At 35.9% G+C, this 12,220-nt stretch overlaps 1 protein-coding gene across 3 annotated transcripts in view; it reads left to right on the top strand.

The window, feature by feature from the left end:
• LOC139713194 (adapter molecule Crk-like) overlaps window positions 1-12,220 on the top strand; it is a 47,689-nt gene that overhangs the window by 15,642 nt on the left and 19,827 nt on the right. For all 3 annotated transcript variants that reach the window (XM_071624943.1, XM_071624942.1, XM_071624941.1), the window contains one exon: window positions 5,036-5,179. In XM_071624943.1, the coding sequence (XP_071481044.1) occupies window positions 5,036-5,179 (144 nt within the window). The remainder of the gene's footprint in view (window positions 1-5,035; window positions 5,180-12,220) is intronic.

Here is a 12,220-nt window from a genome sequence, read left to right as displayed (position 1 = left end):
GCATGTTATAGCACAAAACCAAGTTGGATTACGTAACTGGGTGCTATCTGTACAAACTGTAGCTTTACAACTGCCATGTTTCAGTGGTTAAACATTTAATAGGGACTTGTGCATCATCACTGACTGTGAATGGGTCTATTTCCTGTGTACATGTACATTGTACGTACATTATACAATGTATGTGAGTCTTTTGGATCAGCTGTCTCTGAAGAAATACAAATCACAAAACTGAAGTCCATGTTTGCCACAGTCTGCCAGTACAAATATTGGAATGAGGAACCAACCATTACGCCATCCACTTTGGGGTATTTCCTAGTTTATCCCTAACAATTTTTTCCCCTTTAATTTCTCATTTCTTGCTGAGGTGAAGCAAAGGGAAGTTTTTGCAACTTTTTTTATTTTTCCTTTTGGCTTCCCCAAACTGTTTTTTTTTTAAAAACCACATCATTCTTTTTTATTGATTTATTGATTTATTGATTTATGTATATATTTTCCCCCCAAAGCGAAACATGCCTTGATCTACAGCCTAGTTGTAGAATAACTGTTATGTAAATTTAGCCTTGGATATTAAAGCCACTGCCAGATATGTTTTTACGTGTGTCATGGATTCCATGGAATTTTATGTCCCTTTGCAGATAGAGGTGAAATTACCACATGTTGACATTGCTGTAACAGTGCTTTTGTTGACACAGGCCGATGGATGGTGTATTATCGTAAAGCCGGAAACGTTTATAACCTCTGGCAAATTGGAGCATATCACACTGTATATGGCCGTTTTTGTGGCGTGAAACTTTTGCAAATTGCCAAACTGTACTACAATTCAAAGCACTGTGAAGACGACCTTTCCCAGTGCATGTTACACTTTCGCTAATCCGCCTGGCTATTTGCAAAAGTTTCATGTTCTCAAATTTTTTTTTTTTTTTTTTTTTTTTTAGCTTCAAAGCCCAGCTTAAAGGTCCTGTTTACCTTTGGGAGCAGTGATTTAAAAAATGTTCAAGATATCACTTATGATGTATGTGTAGGTCAGTTGTATCACAAAACATCCCTACCATATTGAGATTTTTGCAATAAAGCCTAAAATGTAAAAAGATATCACTTTTTCTCATTAAACCATAACTGTAGATGGTTTAGTCTGGAAACATTTTTATTATAATTTTTTTTCTCATTTTGTGTAATTAACAATATTTACTCAACATTGATTATACTGGTCAGATTTTTGCATTGGTCGTTTCTATCCCTACAATGTACATATGTAACTCACATTTTATATCTATTTTGAAACACTAGTGCTGGGTATTTGTTTCATCTGCAAATGGTAAATTATGCCCTAAAAGTGGTCAAAATGTGACTTCAAAAAAGAAGAAGGAAGTTTTTCGTTTGATACAGAAGGCACATGCAAATGATACAGCTAAAATTAACAATTTGCATTTATATTTGTTTTTATATACATCCGACTGTACATGTACATCATGCAAATGAAACATTCCCCAAACATGAATATTCTGAGGTTAAAGTTTAGTGGAACTTGTTGCCCCATAGTTATGCAGTGGCGGATCCAGGGGGGGTACTGGGCATACCAGGCACACCGGGTGCATGCCCCCGTTATTTTTTGTTAAAAACAAAAGAAATAAAAAGGCAAAAATGAAATGAAACCTGGAAGTATCACCAGAAATACTAGTTGTGCCCCCCTTCTCCTTTACAGAATTTCTGGATCTGCGCCTGGTTTTAACATGTACTGTTTTTTAAATCTGAACACTCCTAAATTCCAGTCTGAACACTCCCGTGTGAAGTGGGAAGTGGAACCTAGCATGACCTTTTATCACTTTTCAGTAACAATGTATTTTACAGTGTATGTACAGTGCATTGTACATACAAATGTAGTGTAATGACTTGTACATGATGTACAATTTGTACTTACAAGTGCATACATGGGTACAATGTATAATGGAAGGTGTCAACAAGCATTCATTTTTGATCAGCTGAGCAATGTTTCTTTTTTTTTTAAAGACATTGTTGCTTTGAATGTTTTGGATACAATTGTATAGATAGCAGTCCGCTTTTCAGTAGAGGTTTCGATTCTGTGTATGAACACATGCAGAGACTCCAACCCTCCCGTTTTCGACGGGAGATCTCCCGCCGAAAGCCCATTTTCGCAAAATCTCCCGTTCTCCCGTTTGAGATTTGATTTCTCCCGCTCTGGCTCTGTGTCTCCCGGTGGAAAGGATTTCTTACTTATTGCTATTGTATGTTGAAAAAATAAGCCTTAGATGTGTAGCACCAGAGAACATCTAAAACCCTAGGAACTTCACGCTTCGCACACATCAACTTGGAGTCTCCCGTTTGTTAGGGGTTTCGGGCGGGAGAATCTCCAGATCAGAAGGTGCTTGGGGTTGGAGTCTCTGTATATCTCTCTGGATGCATCATTCTCGGTGTAAAGAGGAAATCCAGTCCAAATATAAGTAAGTCTGATAAAGAGGATTAAAATTTTACGAGTTCAACGGTAAAAATTTGACCGAAATCGGATGAAAAGTAAGGAAGTTATGAAATTTTGAAGTTTTGTGATAATTTCCCCAAAACAGTTCTTACACAGTGGGAATGAATATGATGCAAATGAGTGAGCTAACCATGTCATACCCTCACAATTTTTCATTGATCGTGTACCAAAAAAAAAAAAAAAAAAAATGAAAAAAAAAAATTAAGTGTTTCTGTCATTGAAGTCTGAAACATGATGTTATTCCTGGTTGAATAACTCCGGAATAGTGATCAGTATTAAAGATATGAAGATTTGAGCCTCAGACATAATTGCGTTTGAATGAAAAACTGGAAATTTCAAAAGTTTATGTACAAACGATATGGTAAGTTGTGAGGGAATGACAGGCTCACTTTGCCATGCATATTCATATTGACTGTTCAAGAACTGTTTCCCCCAAAAATGGCGAAACTTCAAGATGTCATACTTTCTTCAGTTTTCATCCGATTTCGATCAAATTTATACTGATGAACTCGTAACATTTTACTCTTTCTTATCAGACTATAAACTTATATTTGGACTGCATTTCCCCTTTAAAAATCATTTTCAGGAACTCAGTCATAAGGGCAATTCCGCGGTTAGTAACGTTACATTTAAACAAATTTAGATATTTATTTTTACTACTAAATCCCCATTTATTCATTTCAAGTCAAAATCATATTAAAAATATGTTTATTCTTCCCATATTCATAATATACAAAAGAATGAATACAATCCAATAAATATTAGAATTGCTATGGCAACTAAAAGGGCAGGTTAGTAACGTTACGAAAAAAGGACACGACAAAAAAAGTATGTAACAAAAAGTATGCTAAAATTCAAGGTACTTCAAAGAAAGTGTTGCATTAATTTCAATTATTGCATCATGACAAATGTTCATGCAATTTTTTTTAGCAGTTCGACCGATAATTTATTAGCTAGACCCCCCAAAGCATGGTTAGTAACGTTACGGTTAGTAACGTTACATTTGTCCGAAGTAATTCCGCAGGTCATTTCACCCTTTTGTAATTGACGAAATGTCACATAACTTCTGGAGTATTCAAATGTATTCATCTGTTACCTTTTAGCAAAACTTTGAGGAAAAATTTTCAAAGGAACCCACTGTAATTTACATTTAAACGAATTTCAGCATCCCTAGTCCCACATGTACATTTTAAATGATGGTTTCAGATCTCGCAAAACCAATAAATACGAAAATTACAATCTACTGAATTTGAAAGCCCTTTATGATTGGTGAACATCCATGGCATTAGTTGTTACCTAAATTAAAGAGTAAGATAAAGAGGCACATTTCTTTTATCCATGTCATGTCCACCTAACTGCGGAATTGCCCATAAACATTTTTTTTTTGAATGTGTTAAACACCTTTCAGTCTTTTATTTCACTATCACACTTTTTCCAAGGGCAGCATTTTCAGCCTGGCTGTGACCATCAAGTACTCCGTCATGTCGAGTTTCAATTATACGCAATGGATTGATCAGTTTCAAATCATTCAAACATGATGCCTAGATCCTTTCAGATATGATAGAAAGAAGAATAGCTCCTGACAACAGTAAATGTTTTGCCACATAGCAACAGATACAACATGTAATCAAACTGTACTCAAACTTCTGAAAGAGTTCATGCATTCTGTAGCTACATGTAGGCCCAAGTGAGAGTTGGATAGTGCAATATTAAAAGTAGTCTTTAAAGGTTAGTACATATCTGTCCCTTTTGCAAACATCACAATTTTTTCCATGGTTGCGTTGAAGAATAATGTCTCACAACATCATGACTGAAATCTTTTTTTGACATGGTACTGCAATACACAATCACCATTTTTTTTTTTTTTTAAAGAAGTAAAAAACTGACCCTTTGTCAGAGGAGACTACTCTCCCATTTTGCACCGAGAATAATCGGGATCCAAATTAATTCATTGTGCAAGAAATCTGTAGTATTGTTTGCCCCTTCACCATAAAGAAGTTTCCAGTTTTGTAATTCCGAATGTAATGTAGGAAAGGTCTTATGGGTATTTATGCCTACCTGTATGATATACATGTACAATACCAGCTTTTGAAAAGTACTGACAAGTGTAGTTTTCAGGGGTTCAAAAGGGACATATGAACTTGAAGGGGAAAGAAAATATGATCTGTCAATTTGAATTAAGCCATTGTTCAAGTGACACAAGTGCAATTGTCTCATTCTATTCAATGGATTCTTACTTTATCTTTCTTCTTTTTTAGATGATGGTACAGTGTAGTATTCATTTGCTTTTTTCTCCATGTTCATACTTTATATGAACTAGAAATCTAAACCTAGTATTCAAACTCAACCCAATTTTTAGATTATCGCATCACAGTTGAAAGTGGAATGTCTCTTGCAAAGCAATGATTATGATATCATACATCTTATTCGTTGATATGGTGACCTGATATTGTCATAAATTACTTGGAAGACTGGACAAGCCTGAACAATTGATATCAAACACATGGTCACTTCCCTGTTCTTTTCTTCTGTCTCCTGCAGCTGAATGACCGGCAGCTACCAACGTCCAAGCCGCCGGAAGGTCCGCAAGGTCCGGTTCCCCCCGCCGCTCAGCCAAGCGCAAATGCAGGGACCAACGCTGCCAACGCCTCCCGCTACCGCGTCAAATACACATTTACGAGCGATGTAAGTAGTGCACATGACCAGAGAGTAGTAATGGTATGATTAAAGGGATAATTTGGTTTTGGTTTGGATAGGGATGCAGGTTTCCAACGTTGTGTGTGTGTGTATGTTTGTGAGATAATGATGAACCTCTTTTCAATAATGAAATATGAAAAAAAAATCACATGCAATTCGTAGAGGAATTCACAGTTTATTTGGTGAAAATTGGTCTTGAAATGGCTGAGATATCCTAAAAAGCAATCCTAATGAAATGCAACAGGCCCCTACTTTAATTGGGATCTCTTTGTTTTTTAAAATGATATACCTTCAAAATTTTGGATATTTCAGTCATTTCAAAACCGATTTTCATCAAACAGAATTTCAATTTCCCTCAGAATTGTATGCTCTTTAAAGGGGATGGCTAGTAACTGATCAGTGGGAATGCTGGGGGATGATTTTTCCAATTCTTGTGGGATTCATTTATAGAGTACATCTATTGATGTGTGAAAATGATTTGCTTCAGAACGGTCTCATCCCATATTCAAGTAATGTGCAGTTTAATGCCCCGTCACTGTACAGGCATGCTAGCCTGGAACCATTCAACTGCACATTACTTGAATATGAGACCATTCTAGAGCAAATAATTTCCACACAACAATAGATATATACTCTTAAATGAATCCCACAAGAATTGGAACAATCATCCCCCAGCATTCCCACTGATTCCCACTGATCAGTTTAATACTAGCCATCCCCATAACATTTCATAGAGTGGTTTCTAAATATCTCACAAAATGTTCAGCACTATTAGATCTTCACCTCAACCAATACTATACAGTCTCTTCAAAGAGGTTGTCAATACAGTGTAATATTGACATCTCATATCTTCATATGCAAGACTTGACAGTTTAGTGGTGGTCCACTGGCCCGGGGCCACTACAAATTTATGTCAGGCCACCACATTTTAATACAGAAAGGTGATCTTTTGGTAGACTGATGGGAAGCTAAATTTCAAAATGAAATTGTATTATTTTCTTCTATTTCAAGCCACTACATTTCTTTTTCGGGCCAACAACAAATGTTCAAATTCAAAGATTTTATTGTCTTGAACGGGCCACTAGAGAGAATTTTTTAGTGTGAAGACCTGTCATAGGTGTGAACCTACTCTCTTCATATAAATACATAGTTAATAACCAGAGAACTGAGTTATGAGTTTTCTTCAGTTTTTTGCCCTCTGTACAAATGAAATTGGTAAGATTACAGCTGCTGATCTACATTTTTTAAGCAAACATGTCGCAAAGAAAAAAGGAACCAGAAAGAATCAAACATGTCATCTACAACAGAACAAGTTGCAGTCTTCCGAATATCATTTGTACAATATCAAAGTAAAAGTAGTCTTATTGTATATAGCCCCAAGAAAATCTTCACGAAATAAAAAGATACTCTGTGGGCATTGCTGATATCAGAGGGGGAGAGAAGGATCATTTTAATAGGGGCTATTTTAACTGTGTTAAAATTCAGGTCCAAGTACTTGTACACGGTGTTTTGTTGCCTTGCACCATACAATGCCCCCACACTATTCGCAGCCATCATCCCAAACCTTACCTGCAGAATTTTCAAAGACACCCAGCAATGATACTTCCCTCTCAACAGGTTGATGAGATGATCTACTTCCTCTCTTGCTGGTTCTCCGTTTTTATTTGGCTTAATTTATTTTTTGCCGAAACGGTCACTCCTGAGTCTGCCTTTTGACATCAGAAGAATCTTGGTTTCATACGAACCATATCTTCATTTCTTTCAATGGTGATGTTGGTAATTGGTCAGTATTAAACAAGTTGAAAAAAATGTGTGGTTTCCATAAAAAAAAAGAATTTTGTGGAATTGTGTTCAGGATTTCCTTGTATTATGCTCTTTCAGAATTTTACAAAATAGACGGCTGTAGATGTCTACCCAGTGATGACAGCACATGGATTTAACCAAAGCATTCAGAATTTGAATGGCTTTTGAACAAATTGTCTGAATGTCATCTACTTCACTCCATGTCTTGAATATTTCTGCCTTTTTGATAACAGAATCCACATTCAGCATATTATATGTCAACTAATCCCTTTTGAAAGAGGCTTTTGAAATTTCCACAGCCATCACAAACATTTGTACATAAGAAACAGAGGGGTTGTAAAGTGAAAGAGAACTTTTGTTTCAATTCTACAATGTCAAACAGCAGACTCTATCTTCTTCCTCCACTCACACAGTGTTCCTGGTTGATACTCTTTGCTGACTATTGCTAGTAGTCACCAGGGCAAACTGCGAGGGGTCGTTATTATCATTTCCCCTTTTTCTGGTGTAGACATGTGGGATTTCCACTTCAATTATGAGAACTGGGCAGCATTATACCGTATGTTCCCCCCCCCCCCCCCCCCCCCCGCAAAAAAAAGAAGAATACAACAGGACCCTCCGCAATGATACACCTGTAACTTTTAAAATAGTAAATCATTCCAAATACAATTTCAGGGTAAGAAACTATAACTTATTTCCCACGTCTTGCAGAAAACCCGATCCAATTTGCTTCAGTGATCAAAGATAAATGAGGATTTTCGTAGAGCATGTCAGGAATTACAAAGTACTTCCCTCCAAGTTGTGTCTATTGTGTTCTCACATTAACATGCAGTTCCTAGAGCATCCAAGTGCTATTAACATAAACTTGCAAGAGTCATATCTACTACATGCTTCACTACAATTCACATTTCTCTGTGACCACTTCCAAACTGAATGTGGTTTTCTGCAAAATGTACAAGTGTAAGGTGTTACAATTTTAGACCCTGTAATTTAGAATTCAGACAGTATACAATGTAATCATATTGGAAATTATCAAGGCACAAATCTGGTTGTAATTTTTTTTTTTTTTTGGTGACATACTGTACATGAAGGGCATTGCAGTCCTTGAAAAGAAGAACGAATATAAAATACTGCATTGCTTGACGGTTTCCGAGCTGCATTTTATAGTCTCTCTGTCTCAGACCTTTGACCCCACTGTATAATCACTGATACGTGACATATTCTAACTGTATAATGTAATATAATCACAACAAATTGGGCTTCACTTGTTCTAGATAATAGAGTAACCATATCTTGGGCAATTCATTCTTACATTGTATGTTCCTTCCAAGGCCAGATACAAGCTCTCTCCTTGGAAGAAAGATTACTGTGCACAGTGCATGATAGTTGAATATATTGCAGTTGGCAGTCTCTTTGAATTTTTACCTTGGCCCCATAAAACAGGTACATTGTACTTGTATCTGATGTACAATTCATGTCATATCGCACTGTGACGTAATCGCAACAATTTGGACATCATTGTTATGAGCAATTATCTGGTTTTTACGATGCCTTGAATTATACTCTGTATGCACGCATCATTATACAATGATAACTCTTGGGTTTTGTTTTGTTTTGTTTTGTTTGTTTTATTTCAGAGGAAGTTGACAATTCTTTGCATTCACTTCTGTTTGCGCATAATACACAGGTACATATCATGTACAAGTGTATGTGATATTGTGCAATGTTAGTTGGCCATGTTGGTTTTTATGGTATTGACATTTGAATTTGTGGTTTTGTTGAGCTAAGGCATCCTCTTCCTTCAAGATGTGTCTTTAAGGAGGGACATACCAGTAGATTTCGTGGTTTTCGAGTGCTTTTTAAAGGAAGGCCTTCGTTCAGCCAGGGAGGAGTGATTCAGCTCTTCACTCCTTGAGCGTGTAGACATTATACTTGTAGTCCTCTGGATTATCTTCCGCGATTTTTAAACATTAAACAGTCCATCATCAGAGCAAAATAAAACCTTTCCTATGATACCTCACTTTCTGCATTATAGCAAAGAATATTCTTTGAATAATGATGAACAATTTCCATTATTTTCTTGTAAATCATTTTCTATGTTTTGATAGCAGCTTAAAGTCACAAATATCTCAAATTATAAAACACAAATGGATTCATAAGTTGTTTTGAGTTCAAACTCTACAAATTGAATCTGTATTTCATAAATGTAGATTGTTTGAAAAGAAAACGTATATATGAAAACAAAGGGCCAAATTGTTGGGGTTATAAATACAGATCACCGTATTTACATTCCGATGACAAATTATTTCTCAGCAAGAAATTGCATGTTATCTAGTCGTTTTATCTGCTTTTGGTTTATTTTTCTTATTTTTTATGGAGCACCCGAGTATGAAAGCATACAGCACCAGAGAAACCATATATACATTGTATGTGCAGTACAAAAAGAAGAGGTGGTTATAAATGGTAAAAACATGCTCGCAAATGGTCATGCCAGACATCGTTTGCATAATTTTGTACTACGCTGTATATCTCATCTTCACTGCTGCCGTTGAAAAGTTCAATGTCTTCTTGATGTTCAAAGTAGACTGATCAAATTCATGAAGATGGGGTCATAGTAATGGAATAATGAAACTTTGTGAGACCTTAGACAGGTTGTATGTTCCTCGTATACTGTAGTATACATTCAACTTCAAAAGAGCCGCCTACTGTAGAATTTGATATTTTTGCTGAGTATTTTTGTTTGTGTGTACGTGTGTGTGTCCACTTCTTGGTAAGATGAATTTCATGTTTTTTTTTTAATTCTGCTGTATCAGGACACCAATTACTAGAACATATTGCATGCAGAAATATTTGCATGCTTTTTGCAATATTTTTGTGCTAGCCTCTGGTAGTGCAAAACGTTCCACTTTTACAGGCTTAATTCTTCAACAATTTATATTTTGTTATTTGAAATAAGTAGGTACTTGTATGTTCAGATTGTTGATGTAATGAGATATAAAAGGTCCTACAAAGCTACTTGAATCCTTACCGAAGGCAAGTACTTGTAGAACTTTTGTACATACAGCTCTGTAAACTCAAACAAAGTTAGATTAATTTTACCAATATTGTACCTTCAAATCAGTAGACATTTTCTCCTTTGATATTACCTGCAAGTTGGTAATGAGCTACAGGTTGGATATAGAGAGTTTTGATATGTCACTCTGGTGGTTTGTTGATCTGAAAATGAAGCAAGGTTTGTTATTCTGAAGGTTTGTTAATCTGGAAATGAAAAAAGGGTTCATATAAAGTCAAAAACAAACAAACAAACAGAGCATACAAAAGGTTCTGACAAAACTTCAGAGTTGGAAGCCATGTTTCATTCTTTTCTTGATTAACAGACCCTCTAAATAAGAAACTTTATTTCATTTTTGGATTAAAAAACCTTTAGGAATAACAAACCCTATTTCATTTTTCGATCAATTAAACGTTGGAATGACCATTTTTATTTTATTTCCCAATTCATGAACATCATGGTACATCGTATAAAGGGAATATGTGTACTTTGGAATATTTAATGCACCTATAGAATTACGAACTCTGTTTCATTTTTGGATTAAGAAACCTTTGGAAGAACAAATTTGGTTGATTAGTTATTCCAGGGAATAACAAACCTTTGTATTTCATTTTTGGGAATTACAATGTAGCAGAACTTCCAATTAATAGACTGTAACCATTAGAAAATCACTTGCGCATTAGCGTGGGGTAACTAAACCTCTCTTTTGGACATGTACAGTGTACATACACACACACACACACACACACACACACACTCACACACACATACATTGTAGGCATACGCATAATAATCCGCATATAAAACATGCGAAGACTGATTGAGGTTTTGCTTCCGATTATTGAATGGCAGTGCACTGTGAACCAGAATATTAAAGATGTGCATGATTTTGTATTTCTTCCTGACACTAGTAACCTGAAATCTATTCAGTGTTATCCATACTACCACCAACATAATGTGGTACAATCTTACAAATCTCCTCTGTTCGATAGGCTTTTGGTTTTGAATCCAATATGTCCAATGATCAAGGACAACAATACCACTTTGTTTTGTGGGTTAGTTTGCTAAAACAAAACAAAATCAAAACCTAATTGTCAGATTTCCAAGAAGAATGATTTGGCAAAAGGTTGCTGTCTTACTTGGAAAGCTGTCCGGGATAAACATTCTTTGTTTTGTTTTGTTTTTGGTTTGTTTGTTTTTGTTTTTGTTTTTGTTTGTTTTTGTTTTTTGTTTTTTTTTGTTTTTTGCCTAGCAGAGAATGAAACAGTAAAAATAGTCTCTAATATTTTTACGCTCATTGGTGTTGCGGTGCACTGGTGTGAGGTAACACTGTTTTGTATTAAGCACTCTGTCTTCTTGTTCAGTATTGTGCAGGTATTTTTAAATATTAATATTATATAGTGAAAGTGCACATTTTCACTCCTTATTGCTGTGATCTTTTCTGATGAGGAGGTTTGTGGTCTACTGAAGATTTTAATTGTTTTGGGGGATCTTTTGCTGAATTTCAAATTCACATAGTGTCTACTTTAACATGCATTGTATTTTTCTCTGTGACAGGAGCTCTATAAATATAGGCAGTGTATTAAAATAGGACGTGAATAGATCCATCACAGAAAATGAGGACCATCTACATGAACGTAAACATTCACCCTCAGTTTGGTTATTCAATGAAATGACTTCCTGTTGAAGGTAACATGAAATATGTTGGAAACCTATCTTCATATGGGAAATACTATGAAATATTTAAAAAACAACACTAAAAATACATTGTACATTCAGGGAGCATTCAAGCGCTCTCCTATAAAAGGATACCTTTACAGTACTCTACCGTGTTTGTGCCACAGGAGTGCTTGTACTCACTGCCATTCAATGCATCATAGTGCTGACAAGAACTTTCGCTTTCATTTTGATTTTGCGAATCTTGGCTCTGGCGAAATTTGCAAAATCAAAATGCGCACTCTGAACATTCCTTGTTTTACAGTACAAGGTCTGGGGTGGACCTCTTCTTCAGATTTCGATGCACCTTGCTTTTTGCGATGAAAGAATGAAGCGGGATCTTTCACGTGCATGGGTTGCGACTCTCTCACACACAGGGCCTCAATCACATATCCTATCCAAAGCACAAAGTGTTTTGCCTAGTACTAGAGGGGACGACATGATAACACACAACTTTGCTC

Source organism: Diadema antillarum, unplaced genomic scaffold, assembly GCF_040938485.1.
Source record: "Diadema antillarum isolate AM-2024a unplaced genomic scaffold, OU_Dant_1.0 seq00001921_RagTag, whole genome shotgun sequence".
Classification (NCBI taxonomy): Eukaryota; Metazoa; Echinodermata; class Echinoidea; order Diadematoida; family Diadematidae; genus Diadema; species Diadema antillarum.
The sequence above is the reverse complement of the archived record's forward strand: the minus strand, read 5'-3'. Positions and strand labels throughout refer to the sequence as shown.